Source organism: Choristoneura fumiferana, chromosome 7 (genome assembly GCF_025370935.1).
Source record: "Choristoneura fumiferana chromosome 7, NRCan_CFum_1, whole genome shotgun sequence".
Taxonomy (NCBI): Eukaryota; Metazoa; Arthropoda; class Insecta; order Lepidoptera; family Tortricidae; genus Choristoneura; species Choristoneura fumiferana.
This window is the reverse complement of record NC_133478.1, coordinates 7,954,616-7,973,282: the sequence shown is the minus strand read 5'-3', so window position 1 is coordinate 7,973,282 and position 18,667 is coordinate 7,954,616. Positions and strand designations below refer to the sequence as shown.

The 18,667-nt window shown below is 38.4% G+C and overlaps 1 protein-coding gene and 1 long non-coding RNA gene across 5 annotated transcripts in view; both read left to right on the top strand.

Annotated features, from left to right (window-relative positions):
- The window catches only part of LOC141429647 (uncharacterized), a 256,995-nt gene that overhangs the window by 203,855 nt on the left and 34,473 nt on the right, over positions 1 to 18,667 (top strand). The window lies entirely within an intron of this gene.
- LOC141429407 (uncharacterized) lies at positions 1,189 to 3,739 on the top strand. Of its 4 annotated transcripts, none has more exons than XM_074089710.1 (5): positions 1,189 to 1,497; positions 1,988 to 2,126; positions 2,215 to 2,480; positions 2,849 to 2,980; positions 3,303 to 3,739. In XM_074089710.1, exons 2-5 carry the CDS (start codon positions 2,012 to 2,014, stop codon positions 3,720 to 3,722), a joined length of 933 nt encoding a protein of 310 aa, XP_073945811.1. In that variant the 5' UTR covers positions 1,189 to 1,497; positions 1,988 to 2,011; the 3' UTR covers positions 3,723 to 3,739. The 4 variants fall into 4 exon arrangements, with proteins under 4 accessions (XP_073945811.1, XP_073945809.1, XP_073945810.1 ...); XM_074089708.1 differs by having other exon boundaries at positions 1,954 to 2,126; XM_074089709.1 differs by lacking the exon at positions 1,189 to 1,497 and adding an exon at positions 1,511 to 1,736 and having other exon boundaries at positions 1,954 to 2,126.

The following is an 18,667-nucleotide window of genomic DNA, read 5'->3' as shown; positions in this document are numbered from 1 at the left end:
GTCTGATGGCGTCCTTACGACGCCATTTTCTTCTCGGCCATTTTACGTTGTGTTCGTCAGAAGACTATCTTCACACAACACACATAAACATGGCGAGCATGGCGTCGTATGGACGCCATTAGACGGCTCAGATACAATATCCCCCAGCTACAATAGCCCCGGGTTACCATTATAAATATAAAAATAAGCTATACAAAAACGGCTAGACGGACTTTGATGAAATTTGGTATGTAGATAGCTGAACATGTGGAATAACACAAAGGGCTACTTTTTATCCCGTTATTCCCACGAGATAGGGATAAAATCTCGAAATAACAACCGCTGGAGTCATGAAATTTGGCATGCTTGTTTTTAATAATGTCAATATTACGAATAAGTTAATAGGTATGCTTATGAATACGCTCTACAACCTGAACCAATAGAATTCCTCAATTTGCAGAGCCAGCCATAATTATCGGTAGGTAAGGTTGGTTCAGTCAAATAATTAATTTTGTAGGTACAGCACTAAATTTCCAGAGACTAGACCGACCATAGACCAACTTCGGTGAGGAAAAAAATATCATGTCAATTTGACAAATATAACGGATTTTCGTCTTCCCAATTAATTATATAAAATAAACATATTTACACGATTATTTAATGATAAAGTGATTGTTAAAAACAGTGGTGAGTTCATTGAGATGTGAATATGATCGGGATTGGCGTTCAAATGTAAGAACTACGGAGTAATCGTGAAAAATTGCTTTGTTTACATGATTGATTTTTTCCATTGAATAGTACCGTAGTATAATATACGGGGAAAGAGAGCCCTCTCTCGTCTCATTCATGCAGACCGTTTTGAAGCGCCGTCTGCATTTCGTAACTAGTACCATTGATGTATATATCCATCCATACGTATAGCTATTAATAGTCACAGGTATTCTTTTACTTTACTGGATTTGCTTCCCAGCTCAAACCACATAAAAACTAAAAACAGGGCTGCAAAGAGAAGTGAGACCGCTTGAATTCAGTCTTCTTAAGTTTAAACCAGCCTCAATTTTCCGTTTGCAGCACTGTCTTTACTTTTTATGTGGTCTGAGCACTTGAGTTTCGATTGTAACGTAGCCATCTTGTTCCTTGTTGAGCGCGAATAGACGCCTGGCCTGACATAGAGGGTTGCTACACAAAAAAAAAAAGTAGCGACTGAGCGGATACAATTATGTGACTTTTATATTAGAAATTACAATACGATTGTCAATTTCGAAAATAAAGTTCATTTTTGCGGTAATTATCAACGACAAAATATTTTTTAATAAATAAAATTTTGTGATCTCAAGCTTTCAGTGACATCTATCTGAAACAAACGACAACAATCTGTTTTATTTTAGGTTAGATAAAGGAGATGGCGGCGCTATCGACATGAATTAGTACGGTATAGGCGACTGTCCCCCCCTGGCTTGAGGTCCGGGTCCTGCAAAGTCGTCTCGTCTGTCCTGGGGGGCTACCACGAAATTCGAAGTTTGTATTGTACCGTCCCTCTCATTCTCTAAGTTCGAATTTTGCACTTCGTAGTGTAAGGCTTGCGTTCGGTCCCTCTGCAGGGCTACTACGAAACTCGAAGTTCGTGCCGTGCGGTCCCTCTAACAATTATACTATATAATACGAGAGCGAGGGGGACGGTACGATACGAATTTCGATTTTCGAACTATGGAGTTCTGAGTGGAGTAGACCCTCTGGCTGTCAGTCAAGCAACTCAAGCAAGTTATCTCATTTGTTATACCCAGCCCGGTATTATTTATATATCGCCCGAGCTTACTTTTCTGGGCAAAACCTTTGTTTTAGAATTCGATTTTGGTCTATAGTCGTAATTGACAACGTTAGAATCCTTCTTATCTTTCTACTGATACCTGTGCCCAAAGAGTATAAGCCTGTGCCATACTTACCCTGGAGGATAACGAGTTTATACGTTTTTAGGTTAGCTCGGTGATTTTGTCTCATATTATTCCAGCAATTATTGTTCGATTCAAGCATTATGTCTGAGGACGGCACGAACACTAAAAGTCGTATTCTAGACTTGTTTGTTGGTATTGATGAAACTGAATTAGACTCCATCGAACAGTGGATCTGCAGTAAACAGTACAAACAAGGTAAAAAGTTAATACTCATAAACTATTCTTTAATTTATTTGCTTTAAGTACAACCTTATAATTTCCTAATACTTTATTAACTTTTCAGATTTGGAAAAGAAAAAAGCTATTATAAAATCTGACAAAATGTTACTCAAGATTGGAAGTGTTATCAAGAAAATGGTACCATTTGATGGGGAGATGCCTTCTGAGAAAATAATTCATCCTACAGTTGGTGATCAAGCAGATTGCAACCGCATCAACACATGTCATATTGATGAGTTTCTTTATGATGCTGAACAAGTTGAAGATCTTGTTAAAGAAGGGAAACTTACAAGACATTACTGCCTAGAATGCAATTCCAGAAACGTCAAAGTAATTATATCTTTGCTATTTATCATAAAGTAACAGCTGGTTCCTACATTACATAAATTTTACCCCCCAAAAGCCCCACACACTACTGTATGTGCGTAACTAATTGGTTTTTGTTTGCCAATTTTTTATCATTGGTTTCATTCATTTTCTAGCATGTAAATTAAAACAAAATTACCTAAAAAAAGTTGTTAGTTGCAGAACAAGTTAAAAACATAACTACTTATAGTATTTTTTTTACTATAGTACAAAGTTCCCATAATTTTAGTTCCAAACAAAATGAGCTCCCATTTTACCAGAATTCTTCAGAAACCTTGATTTTAATAACATGAGTACAACTTGAGTTTTTCTAATTTTTTAAAACATTATAGGAATTGACTTTCATCACACATTCCATGTCGAGAGAGCTACTACAGTATGTTTTCAAGGTTCTACTTCCAAAAGATTTGGAGGATAAGCAATTTCTGGATGTAGGTTCCAGATTTGGAGGTGTATTATATGCTGTAAGTTTTTACACTGCCATGCTCAAGCTAACAGGAGGCTAAGTGACAAAATCAAGTTTTGATATGGAGTTGAAAACTGTCGTAATTGCTTTAGATCAATGCTAGTTGACGTCAATAACTTAAGATCCCATTTAAATATACAAATTATAGATCAACTTGCATTGATTTACAAAAAATACTTAGTTTCTGCGTTTTTCAACTCCATCTTATAACTTGATTTGGTCACTTAGTCGCCTTTTCACTTGACTTTTGAATTTTTGTGGGCACATATTGAAAAATTTACTGTTATACCTAATTTTTCACGCTTTTTCTTCTTATGCAGGCTTACTATTTTACCAATGCCACTAGTATAGTTGGTATTGAAATGAATAAGGAGTGCTGTGAAATTCAAGAGAAAATAATTGGTCAATTCTCAATGGATCCTAATAGAATAAAGATTGTACATGCTGATGTAGCAGACAAAGAAGATCTTATCAGAAACTCGGATGTTTTCCTGATGAGTGTACTAGACTTTTTTGTAACAACAGAGGAACACAGAAATTTATGGTACTACTTTAAAAAACATCTAAGGAAAGGGAGTTACATTGTTCTGAACAGAAGCATAGCAGACACATTAAGTGGTCTGGATATATTTGAAGAGTTTATAGATTGGCTTAGCATTTGTAAGCCATGCCAGATGGAAAATGAGATATTTTTTGATGTTGAAGATTGTAATGAATTGTTCTTGTATACTGTCAATTAAAACTTTTGTGAATGTTATGGATGTATTATTTATGATTTTAAATGTCATGAACTTTGTAAGTTTATTCCTCAGACATTTTATAACGTAAAACTCTGCAGTTTTTAAACAGCGAAAGCCTCTAATCTAACTGGCGTGTGCAATCAATTACTAGACTGATATAGAAATTTAAATTTTGCGCTACTTGCTGGTGTTCAAAGAGTATAAGTACCTATGTCTGGTGTTGCAACATACATTACGCTCATAGATGAAAGTCTTGTTCTCTTGGACGTAAGTACTTGAATCCCAACAGTTTAATACATCAGTGCCCAACAGCTATATTTACAGTGAGAGTAGCTCAAGCTGTAATATTACTTATTCTGTGGCTGAAGTACCCAAAATCTTATACATAATACTTATTTAGATAAGATTATTCTGCGGTTTTGGGATCACGATTTGGATTTGCTCTTATTGTATTTTTTTTTTATAATCTTATATCTGGCAATGCGATGCGACGCACCGGGTTGACTTGACAGGCGTTGACAAACAGCAAGGCTACTACGAAACTCGAAGTTCGTATCGTATCGTCCCTCTCGCTCTCGTATTCAATAGTATAAGTGTCAGAGGGACCGCACGACACGAACTTCGAGTTTCGTAGTAGCCCTGTAGGCCCTCTGCACGAAACGATACGAATTTCGAGTTTCAAGTGTCGTAGTAACCCTGCTACTCCCAAGTTCGAAAATACAGCAGGACTACTACCAAATTCGAAACACGAAGTTCGTGTCGTGCGGTCCCTCTGACACTTATACTATTTAATACGAGAGCGAGAGGGACGGTACGATACGAACTTCACGAGTTTCGCAGTAGCCCTGCAGTCCCTCTCGCTATCGTATTGAAATATCTCCTTCCTCTTTGTATTAAATAGTATAAGACAAGTGTCAGAGGGACTGTAATAATACGGAAATAAACCTTTTACATAAAGCTAGGCTTTATTCAATTAGAAATTATACATGACACAACTTGACAGTTTGACATAATTCATAGTGGTAATAATATAAAGTACATAGAGTTCAGCGATGTGCATAAGGACTCTTTGAATCAGCAAAGAGTCGATATCATATCATTCTCCGCGGCTCTGAGAAGATTCCCCCACAGTTACCACAACAGCACACGCTCATGCTGTAATCCTTGAGATAGTGTGGCGGTTTTCGAGCCCTGGCAGGTCTCCTCAACGTTTCTGGCTCTGGCAGTGGAGCCACTTCAGACTGTGTCTGTTCAACATCTTGAGGAGGTGTAAAGCTGTCTTTTCCGGACACAGATTGGTGCTCGGGGCTGATATCTTGGGTAATTATTGGGGATTCTCGCGTATTAGAATCAGCTTCTGTTTCTTGGGCAATAATTTCTCCCTGACCTCCAATCGGGGCTAGGTGCCTATTTGACACGGTTGTTTCACGGCCATCAGGGAGTCGAATATATGAATAATCTGCGTTTGCCTCTAGCAGATCCACTTCTTCCACTAGGGGCTGATATTTGCTGGCTCGGTCACAGCGGCGTAGAAGAACCTGCCCTGTTCCAGTCAACCATGTAGGCATCGAGGTTCCGTTAGGAGAGCGTCTGCTGTGCCGGAACATCCTCTCGTGTGGTGAACAATTAATTGCCGTACACAGCAGTGAGCGTATGGAATGTAGAGCGAATGGAAGGACTTTCTCCCACTCTTCCTTCGGCAAATTGTGGGTCCGTAGAGCCAATTGAACTGTTTTCCATAGTGTTGAATTTAATTTTTCCACCTGGCCATTCCCTTGGGGGTTGTAGGCGGTAGTGCGGCTCGTAGCGATACCTCGTGAGTGAAGAAATTCTTTAACTTCTGAGGACATAAACGACGATCCCCGGTCGGAGTGTATATACGCCGGCATACCAAATATCATGAAAAGCGAATTCAGATGCATAGTTACAGTCCTCGCACTTACATCAGTACATGGAAAGGCGAATGGAAAACGTGAATATTCGTCGATGACAGTAAGTATAAACCGATTCTTGGTATTTGTTGGGACCGGGCCCTTAAAATCTATACTAAGACGCTCAAAAGGTGAAGTGGCCTTTATAAGCTCAGGGAGCGGGTCTTGATTTCTGAAAAAGTTTGGCTTTATCTCTGCGCAAGTTCGGCAATTGCTTGTCATGGCCCTTATCTCTTCGATCGTATAAACCAGATTTTTAGTTTTGAGCCAATGATGCATTCTTGTCACACCGGGGTGACAGAGATGATTGTGCAACTCCTTTAGTTTAAGACTTCGTGATTGTAGACTCATGCTAGCAGAGACTCTGGACAGTGCATCAGCGACGTGGTTTTCTCGCCCAGGCCTGTAAATTATGTCGTACTTGAACGGAGCCAGTTCAAGTCGCCATCTCTGAATTTTCTCATTCTTTATCTTGCTTGGCAGCTTAGCATTGAACATGAAACTGACAGACCTTTGATCAGTAATAAGATTGAAAGATTTTCCGATCAGGAAATGTCGCCATTTTTTTAAAGACTCAACGATGGCGTAGGCCTCTTTTTCTATGGCAGAGTGTTTTTGTTCGCAGTGATTTAATGTTCTAGAATAGAAAGCAACTGGCCTAGAGTTTTGAGATAGAGTAGCCGCGATCGAATGTTCAGAGGCATCTGTTTCGACTGTGAAACCCACGTTGTTATCAATAGTATTTACGGAAGACTTGGCGATTATTGATTTCAAGATTTCAAAAGCTTTTACCGCTTCTTCGCTTAAAGGAAACTGCGAGGCGTGAGCTAGAGCATGAATTCTCTCAGAAAAATTGGGTATCCATTTGGAGTAATGTGCGAACATTCCCAAAGTTCTGCGGAGTGATGCAATATCATTGGGCGGAGGTAAGTCGAGCAGAGGTTGCAATCTATTGTTATCGGGCTTGATAATGTGGTTGTCAATAGAGTATCCCAGTATGTTGATCGATTTGAGGCTGAACTTACTTTTCTCCTTATTTATTGTAAGCCCGTACTTATTGAGTGCATTGAGAGACTTTTCGAGATTTGCATCATGATCTTCTTGTGTTTTACCGCAAACGGTAATATCGTCGAGGTAGGCGTAGGTCCCTGTTAATCCTTCTTTCCGGATCACCCAGTCGATAGTTCTTTGGAACGCAGATACGCCGTTTGTGACGCCAAAAGGAATTCTAGTAAATTGGTAAAGATTTCCTGCAGCTTCGAATGCAGTGTAGATTTTCTCCTGAGGAAGTATCGGCACTTGGTGATAAGCACTTTGAAGATCGATAGCACTGAATATATTGTAATTAGAGATCTTAGTAACAGTTTCTTCTATATTTGGCAGAGGGTAAGCGTCTAACTGTGTATATCGATTAATAGTCTGCGAGTAATCAATCACCATTCTTTTCTTGTGATTGGCGTTCTTAGTAATCAAGACCTGAGCTCTCCACGGCGATTGGCTCTCTTCGATTATACCGTCTCTTAACAATTTTTCTACTTCGGACGTGATAAACTGTTGATCTTCAGATGAGTACTTGCGAGATCTTATGGCGATCGGCTTGCAGTCTAGCGTAAGGTTCGGAAACAACGGCACCGCAGGTACGGTTGCTTCAGCTACAGAGCAAACTTTGAGCGCTTGCTTCGATCCACCAAATTCAAACTCCAGGGTCGAGTGCAGTTTCAATATGTCGTGACCGATAATCATGTCAGCGCACAAATCCTTTACGATTAGGAGTTCAATATTTTCGTAAGAGTACTTCCCTATGCGAATAGTTTGGCGGGTGAGGCCATTTACTTGTGATGTCAAAGACAGTGAAGCCATCGACACTGTTTGTTGACAGTTAAGCTTTCTTAGCTTTAGCAGATTTGCGAATTCTTCGTTTATGAAACTTATGCTGCTTCCCGTGTCAATTAAAGCGTCAGCACGAACACCTTTGATGTAAGCTTCAGCCATAGCTTTTTGAAGTGAAGTAGGTGAAGCAGCTGTTATGCAAGCGGTGCAGTGCTTACAGCCATCATCAGTACTTGAGGTGGCGGCGCTGTTTTGACCTTTGCTACGACAAACAGTCGAAAAATGACCCTTCTTACCACAAGCATGGCATTCAACATCAACTGCCGGGCAGGTTTTGCGAGCATGAAGAGGGCCGCCACAGAAAAAGCACTTGCGTCGATAAGATTTTGTTTCCGTGGATCTAGGTGCTGCAGCTACTGTTTCAAGAGATCTAGAAGTAGATGGAGTGGTAGTTTCATTGATTTTTGAAGAATGAGACATAGAGTTGACAATTGGAGATTGGCTATTAAATAGCACCGAGTTAGCTTCAGCTGTTTCCATAGATAGCGCTAGATTGTAGGCTTGCTCTAAGGTCAGCGTCAAATTTTCTAACAGTCTCTGACGAATGTTAGATGAATTGATCCCGGCTATAAAAGCTCCACGTATGCTATCACTTCTATTCGTTTCAGCGTCCACGGAATTGAATTGGCATTCTTTAGATAGTTGTCTGAGTGCCTGAAGATATGTGTCGATAGATTCTCCTGACTGCTGGCGCCTCGTCGCGAGTACATGTCTAGCGTATATTATATTCTTAGGTTTTACATACAAGGCATCCAGGATGGCGATGGCATCGGCATACGTTGTGCAATCACTGATGTATGCAAAAACTCGCGGCGAAACATAGTTCACTAGCAGTTGTAGCTTGACGGCGTCAAGAAGACGAGCAGGAGCAGCAGGTGCGCCAGCATCCGTTGCAGCGGGGGCGGACGCGGCTTCACGAGCGGTCAAAAAGTTTCCGAAGGTCCGCTTCCAGTGTTCCCACTCAGGCGCGGTGGTATTTAATGATGGGTCACCATCAAAACGTTCGGGTCGTAAGAATCTATCCATTTTACTAATTGAATAAATTGTAATAATACGGAAATAAACCTTTTACATAAAGCTAGGCTTTATTCAATTAGAAATTATACATGACACAACTTGACAGTTTGACATAATTCATAGTGGTAATAATATAAATTACATAGAGTTCAGCGATGTGCATAAGGACTCTTTGAATCAGCAAAGAGTCGATATCATATCAGGGACCGAACGACACGAACTTCAAAACGAAAAATCAAAGTTCGTATTGTACCGTCCCGCTTACGTTAATATTATTTAATACGAGAATGAGAGGGACAGTAAACACGAACTTCGAATTCGTACATACATACATGCAATGCAAGCAGTGTTGTTGCAATAGCGACAGTTACGCTATCGATAGTTGACCTTGAGAAACCAATCGATAGCGCGCTGCTTCTTTTTTTATACGATGGAAAACGAGCAAGTGGATCTCCTTATGGTAAGAGATCACCACCGCCCATAAACATCTGCAACACCCGGGGTATTCCTGACGCGTTGCCAACCTAGAGGCCTAAGATGGAATACCTCACGTGCCAGTAATTTCACCGGCTGTCTTACTCTCCACGCCGAAACACAACAATGCATGCACTGCTGTTTACGGCAGGATTAGCGAGCAAGATGGTGGTGGTAGTATGGACCAAGTTCAATAGTAATAGTATCTATGAATTAAATTCGGGTTTTATTCTGCGTACCTTGATTTAAGAGTAAGTAGTCGTCTCGTGATCATGGCGCGTGCAGTATCGAGCTGCTCTAAAATCAAGGTACACAGTAATGACCGCGATAGTCCAAAATAGTAATAGTATCGCCTAATTTTCACTCTCTTGATAGTATCGTCAAGGGTCGATAATTTCGATAGTATGAATGATTTACAAAATTTCAAGGCCACGATAGATATCACTACAATACTATCGATAAGACTACTGATTATCGCTTTTATCGCTATCGCTGTTAGTACTGGCTACGCGCCTCTACATAATATTGTCTATGTCTTTTATACCTTTGTTAATGTGTCGCTTTCCTTGTCAATATCATATTTAAATATAAAACCGTTGTCATACAAAATCATCTGCTTTTACGTGTAATCACCGATCGAAATACCCTAACAATTGGTAGCAGAGCGTGGTTATCGTGGTTACAACGTGGTTGTGGTGATTACGTTTTCACACGGGGAAAATGTGAAGATCGTTATAAAATAATAAAACAAAAATGTCTTCACAATACCGTATTGAAGCACTGTCAAAGAAAAATTATGACACATGGTGCCTTCATGCCCAAGCCGTATTAATAAAAAACGACTTGTGGGAATATGTGAGCGGCGAAATAACATTGTCGGACAAATCGAAAGAAGAAGAAAATAAACAATTCGCGAAAAAGGACTTACAAGCCCGAGCGGAACTACTTTTGCTGATTTCCCCATCCGAACTGAAACAGATAAAAGGATGCACTTCTTCGAAAGAGGTATGGGATAAATTAAAATCTATTTATAAAAGTACCGGCCCTGCTCGAAAAGCAACATTGCTTAAACAATTAGTCCTAAAAAGAATGAATCCGACTGAAGATGTTAGAGATCATTTAAATAACTTTATGGACGTTGTTGATAAACTGGAGGAAATGGATGTAGACATAAATGCAGAACTATTAAGCATTATGATGCTATACAGCCTGCCTTCAAGCTATGAAAATTTTAGAATAGCTATTGAGTCACGAGATAAGTTACCAAATCCACACGACCTAAAAATTAAAATTATTGAAGAGAGCGAAGCGCGAAACCAATGCACGAGTACTGAGGCAACTGAAGCATTATATGCCAAGAACAAAAACAAATACTCGTACCAAAAATCATTTTGCAAAAACTGCAACAAGAAGGGGCACTCAACTGAAGCCTGCTGGTGTAAGAAAAACTACTCGAAGAAGGAAAAAGAAAATAAATTTCCAAAACGCGAACAGAATTTTAACATCTGTCTGGCATCAGCAAATGAAGATGACAATAATATGTGGTGTCTGGATAGTGGCTGTACATCACACATGAGTGGTCAGAAAAATTTATTCGAAAATTTAAGCCCTGAAACAAACACTTTGAGATTAGCTTCGAAAAACACTTCAACAGAAATTCAAGGAAAAGGAAAGATAAAGATTTCATCAAATAACGAAACCTTTAATCTAAATGAAACCTTATACGTTCCTGATATATCAACAAATCTGGTATCCGTTGGGAAGATCACAGATAATGGATATAAAGTTGTGTTCGAAAAGCAAATAGCATCTATAATCGAGGACAATGATGTGATTTTACAAGCTCAGAGAAACAAAAACGGCTTGTACTATTTCGATTTTGATCAAAAGGAGCCAAGAGCAAATTTGGCATCTGAAAATGAAGCAATGATATGGCATAAGAAGCTAGGCCACATCAACGAAAAAGATTTAAGAATGATGGCCAATAAAGGATTAATGCGTGGATTGGAACTAAAAGAAGTTAAATTCCAAACATGTGAAACCTGTATAAAAGGTAAATTATCAGCTTTGCCATTTACTAGTCATGACATCACATCATCCGAACTATTAGAAATCATACACACTGATGTATGTGGGCCATTCGAAAACGAATCAATCGCTGGATCAAGATATTATGTATCATTTATTGATGATTACTCAAGATATTGTTGCATATATTTCATAAAGAACAAAAGCGAAGTCATTGAAAAATTCAAAGAATATAAAAACAGAGTGGAAATGTTCACGAAGAAGAAAATTCAAAATTTACAGTCAGATAATGGCGGTGAATATAAGAATAAAGAATTTGATGACTTGCTGAAACAATATGGCATTAAAAGGAGACTGACAGTACCTTACACCCCCCAACAAAACGGTGTAAGCGAGAGAAAAAATAGATCCTTGTTAGATAAAGCCAGATGCTTGATGATTGATTCTAACGTCCCTGCATGCCTATGGGCAGAAGCAATTAATACAGCGAACTATCTAATAAATAGAAGCCCGGCAAAAGCTCTTAATGGAAGCACTCCATATGAAAAATGGGTGAACAAAACACCATCTGGAAATCATTTACACATTTTCGGAAGCAAAGCATTTGCATTAAATAAAAGGCGCAAAGGAAAATTCTCACCTAAAGCTACAGAAGGAGTATTCGTGGGATACGCAAAAAATGCAAAAGGTTTTAGAATTTACGTACCAGACAAAAATGAGGTCGTAATAGGCAGAGATGTCAAATTTATTGAGAAAATGTACTATCCAGAAAATAAAGCTGCGCAATATGACGATTTTGAAGAGAAACCTGAAACAGAAAAAGAAAATATTATAGAAATGAGAATAAACAACAAACATAACTTACCTTTACAAACTCCAGCTCGTCATACCGTACCATTGAATGAATGTCCTCCTGTAACAAGCTCTTCATCCCCACCTGTCGATAACCTAGAAGAAGAAATTATAAATGATAATATCTCGTCAGCTGAGGATGAGTGGGCCGAGAGTGAAGAAAGTCAAAGTCCACCTACAATACCAAGTTCAAGTAGACAAAGACCTCAAAGAGTCAAAAATAAGCCAGTTTGGACTAGAGACTACTGTTTACACGACGACAAGGAGGAGAGTATGATTGTATCAGAAAACAATTACTCAAATTTATCAGAAGAAATAAACAATGGAGAAGACTGGCATGACGCTATAAAAGCTGAAATGAAAGCGCATATCAAAAACGAAACATGGAGAATTGTTAAGAGAGAAGGTAATGCAAAACCAATAGATTGCAAATTAATTTTAAAAAAGAAGATTGGTTTAAACAATGAAGAAATAAAGAAAGCAAGACTTGTTGCCCGAGGGTTTTCACAAAGGCCCGGCATTGATTACAACGAGACTTTTGCACCCGTTGCAAAACTTAGCTCCATCAGAACTGTCGTTGGTTTAGCAGTTGAACAGAACCTACAATTAAAACAAATGGATGTCACAACAGCCTACTTAAATGGAGATATTGATGAACATATCATTATGACACTACCTGAAAATGTAGAAGAATATGTGACAGAAATTTTAATTGAGGAAAGCCAACAAGACGACTTGACTGTCTATAATAAAGCAAAACAAATGCTAGAAGACTACAAAAATATAAAAGGCGAAAAAGTCTGTAAACTACAACGATCACTTTATGGCTTAAAACAATCAGGCAGACAGTGGTATTTAAAACTTGACTCAGAATTGAGAAATCTCGATTTTAAACCATCGAAGGCTGATCCATGTGTGTACATACTGGAGAAAGGAGGAGCAAAGATCATAATATCTATATGGGTCGATGATCTACTGATAGCATATTCTTGTCCAAAGAAAATGAAACAAATACAAGACTTGCTAATGACAAAATTTCATTTAAAAGATTTTGGAAGACCTGAAAGAATGCTTGGAATAGACTTCACATACACTAAGGACACAATAAAACTAAGTCAAGAAAAATATGTGGAGGATTCATTAATTAAGTTTAAAATGGAGGGATGTAAGCCTACGACTGCACCCATCGAGCCCGGACTCCACCTACAAATGAATGAAAAGGGTAAAGTGGAGGGACTGCCATATAAAAACTTAATTGGATCGCTTATGTATTTGGCCGTCGCTACAAGGCCTGACATCATGTTCGCAGTGAGCTATTTATCGCAGTTCAATGACTGTTACAGCGACGAACATTTTAAATGCGCAAAACGTGTATTAAGATACCTGAAGGGTACTAAGTCCACAGGATTAATTTTTAAAAGGACGAACGAACCATTACACGGAATGGTAGATGCAGATTGGGGCGCATGCAAGCTTGATCGAAAATCCTTCTCAGGATACTGTTTTATTTTTGGAGGAGCCTGCATAAGCTGGACATCTAGGAAACAAAGGAATGTGGCACTTTCCACAGCTGAAGCGGAGTATACTGCTATTACAGAAGCAGCAAAGGAAGCCCTACACCTTTTACCATTATTTAACGATCTTGGAATAAAGATTGAAAAGGTTCTGATTAAAAACGATAATCAAGCAGCAATAAAACTCAGTCACAACCCCATGGTCACATCTAAATCAAAACACATTGACATGAAAATACATTTCATCAGAGATTGTGTTAAAGATGGAAAAATATGCCTTAGCCATTTGGGCACAGAAGACATGGTGGCCGACCTTCTAACAAAGGGACTATCTGGACCAAGGCTGGCTCAGCTAAAAAAGCAATTGGGCTTGCTGCCTTAAGAGTCGCGAGGAGGAGTGTTAGTACTGGCTACGCGCCTCTACATAATATTGTCTATGTCTTTTATACCTTTGTTAATGTGTCGCTTTCCTTGTCAATATCATATTTAAATATAAAACCGTTGCCATACAAAATCATCTGCTTTTACGTGTAATCACCGATCGAAATACCCTAACAATATCGACCAGGATTTTAAGAATTGTGAACAACAGTGGCCTATGAAAAGAAGAGAGAGTAATATTTGCAATGAAATACACATAATCGAAATATTGAAATTCAAGACAAACGTTATGACATTTGACATCCAACATTCTTCGAAATTCTGAAATTGGCATTCCTGAAAAAACACGTAAGTTCCGATACAAAATTACGCAAACTGATTATTGCTGAGATTATTCTGGTATACTATTAAAAATGGCATCAATACAAAATTATATTAAAATTCAAGTGGACTTATTACAAAAAGTAGAAAAGGGTCATATCAACTTTAAAAAGTCGCCTAAAGAAAGACTAACTGTAGGCTATTGCCAAGGTCGTTTGGAGGCGTTGGAAGCGTATTGGACGGACTTCAAAAGTACACACGAGAAGTTGATACTAAATGCCACTGAGGAAGATACAAAATCATCGGTGTACTTTACTGAGAATGTCTTTGAGTCACTTGAAGAGAGGTACTATATATACAAAGGTGATCTCAAAAATGTACTTCAGATATTAAATACAAAACATACCGATCAGCCACAACCACAACCGAATAAGTCATCGTCATCATGTAACGAGCTTAAATTGCCCCAAATTCAAATACCATCTTTCAGCGGTAACTACGCCGAATGGCAAGCATTCCACGACTTATTTACGGCGCTCATAGACACAAACACGTCACTTCAAAACGTGCAAAAGCTGCATTACCTTAAAGCCAGCTTAAAGGGAGATGCAGAAGTTTTGTTGCGGCAGTTTTCGATCACAGAGGACAACTATGACGAAGCTTGGTCGGTACTTAAGAGGCGGTATGACAACAAAAGGTACATAGCAAATACGATTTTTAAGAAATTCTTTGGCCAGAAAACGTTAGTGCATGAATCAGCCGCGGGCTTAAAACAGCTTCTGGATACATCTGTTGAATGCATGAATGCACTTAAACTTCTGGGATTGCCTACAATACATTGGGATGCAATTGTCAACTATGTCATCGTATCGAAATTAGACACCGATAGTCACAAACATTGGGAACAACAGATCAGTGAAGATGAATTGAAACAACTCCCGAGTTTTAAACAATTGCAGTCATTCCTAGAGACAAGATTCCAGACTTTAGAAATGGTAGAACCAGGTTACAAAAGTCAAAAACAACTTAACTCGAAAACATTCCACGTAACTACTAATGACGTCAATGGAGTATTAAAATGTGCATTTTGCAAAGATAATCACTATATCTTCAACTGTAAGCAATTCAGCAAACAATCAGTGGATGATAGATACAATTTCGTGAAGAGCAATGGCTTATGTTTCAATTGTCTTATCCCAAGTCACAAGATATTTCATTGCAAGCAAAAAACTTCATGTCAAGTATGTGGGAAGCGGCATCATTCACTTCTACATAGAGAATCACAACAAAATGAGGACAAGAAAGAAAACAAGACAGTACAAACAAACAAAGAAGTAATGAAGATAGTAGCACACGTCCGGTCAAGTGAAGAAGAAGAAGAAGAAAGCCACAATATTTTGTTGGCAACAGCACTGGTGGGCATTAAGTCAAGATCAGGAGAGATTCATGTCTGCCGTGCCTTACTTGACCAAGGATCCGAAGCCTCATTTGTCACGGCGCAGTTGGCCGAGTTGTTGAACTTAGACAAAACGGCTATCAGCGGGACGGTCTCCGGATTAGGTGATGGTAACAACGTTTGCATTAAACAAATGGTGGGCTTACAAATCATGTCAAGGTATGAGATTGATTTCTCTTTAAAGGTAAATGCTTATGTATTGAAGTCGTTAACACGTAGATTACCTTCTAGGGAAATTAAAGGCTGTCTCTGGCCTCAACTTGATAGTTTGAAGTTAGCGGACCCCACTTTTAACAAACCGGGAAAGATTGATATCCTTCTCGGAGCTGATGTTTTCTGTAAAATCATAGACTCAGGTTTCATGAGAGGCCCGGGTGACGTAGTCGCTCAGCATACACACTTGGGTTGGATTTTGTCAGGAGACACTAATACAAATTCTTTTAATTCACAGCAATATATCACAAGTTTTCATATTACCAGGGATGTGCAAGAGGATAACAATCTTTTAAAGAAGTTCTGGGAAATAGAAACTGATTTTTTTACAAACAAGAAAACTTGGTCTAAGGAAGAAGAAAAGTGTGAAGAAGTGTACAAGAAAACAACAACAAGAGATGATACTGGAAGATATATTGTACACTTACCTTTAAAACAAAATATTGAAGACACTGTAAAGTTATGTGGAGACACTGAACAACAAGCTGTATTAAGATTTAAACAACTAGAAAGGAAGTTCAACAAAAATGAGAAGTTAAAGAAGGAATACAAGAAAGTTATACACGAAAAGCAAGAGTGGAGAACACCCAATATAGTCAAGGTGTATTGTCAAGTCAAGATGGCAGAAAAACATACTGATTTACAGCGTTTAGTATGGAGAGAAGAACCTTCGGAAAAAATTGAAACTTATAAATTACTTACCGTCACATTTGGGACTACATCAGGAGCACCTTACCAAACCGCACGTAATCAGCTAGACAATAATAAAGCAAAAACATATTCTCGCGAAACGCCGGTAGTGAAGACTTGTTTCTATACGGGCGATCTGATGGCAAGATATGAAGTCAAAACTCAAACAAAAACACTCCGTCACGAGATTAACAGTATGTTAAAGGCGGGGGGGTTTGTGATGCAAAAATGGTCGAGCAACTCAGAGTCGTTAGTCGAGTTTCTTCAAGGCGGTAGAGTACTCCAGGAACCTGAAAACAAAACAGAGATGAAATTAGACAAGGTTATGAAGATATTAGAATTCATGTGGGATATAAAAGAATATATGTGCAAAATAACAGGCAACTTACCAGGATCAAAGACATCTGTAACGAAAGAGTTGATTACACCAGAAGTAGCCAGTCTGTTCGATCCTTTCCATTGGTTCGCATCAATCATCATTACTGCTAAGGTGATGATACAAAGACTATGGATTTGCAGTCTTGGGCGGGATGATGAATTTCCGATGCACTTAGAAAAAGAATGGATGACAAACCGGAGAAAACTTCTTGAAGTTCCAACCATACAGATTTCACGATGGATCAGGATGAGGTCTGAGTGTAAAGATGTTCAGCTACATGGGATTACAGATACCTCTTCAGTGGTGTATGCAACTGTAGTCTATCTAAGGATTGTAGATGAGAATGACATAGTTCCTGTTACAAAGAAAGCAGCTAAAACAAAGCTTGCACCGCTGAAACAACTGACTATTCTAAGAATGGAACTATGCGGTGCGGAGCTAGGAGCAAAGCTTCTGCGTGTTCTATCTGAGCTGCTGAACATTCTGATGAATAACATCTGCGCTAGGTCAGACTCAATATTGTTTTTATATTGGTTGCGTACAAAACCCAGTCACTGGCAAGTTTTCGTTAGGAAACGAGTGTCAGAGATTATTCAAATAGACAATGATAGAAGACGGCATGTTCAGTCAGCAGATAATCCTGCCAACTTTACCTCAAAACGTATAAAAATGTGAAACAAAGCAAGTACGTAGGGATAATAATTAGTGTACCGGACTACAACGGTTAAAGAACAACTGCATATAATTTACAAGATAATTAATTTGTCATTAGGATGGAATTTGGCATCAAAAGGGACTTTTCATGCAAGGATGAATAAAACACAGAATGAAGAGATTTTTACAAAGCTTTACCTATAAGTAACAGATTTTATACTGCAAAGCTAAATATTATTATGGAAAAGTCATTCTAGTTGAGGTCAGCCTGAAATGTTCCAAGTGTTTATTACTTACCTAATTCAAATAGTATGGCAAGACTTCTGGAAAGATGGAAATCAGTATATCATAAACTACTAAGTACAGAAAAGATCTATCTAATGAGCATGAGGTAAATATCACTGAGCCAATAGTTAGTTTATGGTGGGCGGTTCACTACTCGTTATTCTTGTAGTTCTTAAGATTTTAGTTAATTTACGGGTACTAACAACTAACAAAATATATAAGCATTTACTGAAATGATTTTAAGGATGCAGTTATACATACTGCATGTTATTTAACACTTTGAGATTAGCTTCGAAAAACACTTCAACAGAAATTCAAGGAAAAGGAAAGATAAAGATTTCATCAAATAACGAAACCTTTAATCTAAATGAAACCTTATACGTTCCTGATATATCAACAAATCTGGTATCCGTTGGGAAGATCACAGATAATGGATATAAAGTTGTGTTCGAAAAGCAAATAGCATCTATAATCGAGGACAATGATGTGATTTTACAAGCTCAGAGAAACAAAAACGGCTTGTACTATTTCGATTTTGATCAAAAGGAGCCAAGAGCAAATTTGGCATCTGAAAATGAAGCAATGATATGGCATAAGAAGCTAGGCCACATCAACGAAAAAGATTTAAGAATGATGGCCAATAAAGGATTAATGCGTGGATTGGAACTAAAAGAAGTTAAATTCCAAACATGTGAAACCTGTATAAAAGGTAAATTATCAGCTTTGCCATTTACTAGTCATGACATCACATCATCCGAACTATTAGAAATCATACACACTGATGTATGTGGGCCATTCGAAAACGAATCAATCGCTGGATCAAGATATTATGTATCATTTATTGATGATTACTCAAGATA

Excerpts from the sequence above, each read along its gene's own strand:
- LOC141429407 (XM_074089710.1), top strand. The coding sequence starts at position 2,012 with ATGTCTGAGGACGGCACGAACACTAAAAGTCGTATTCTAGACTTGTTT. Across the intron at positions 2,127-2,214 it reads CAGTAAACAGTACAAACAAG|ATTTGGAAAAGAAAAAAGCT; the intron begins GTAAAAAGTTAA and ends TTAACTTTTCAG. Across the intron at positions 2,981-3,302 it reads TTGGAGGTGTATTATATGCT|GCTTACTATTTTACCAATGC; the intron begins GTAAGTTTTTAC and ends CTTCTTATGCAG.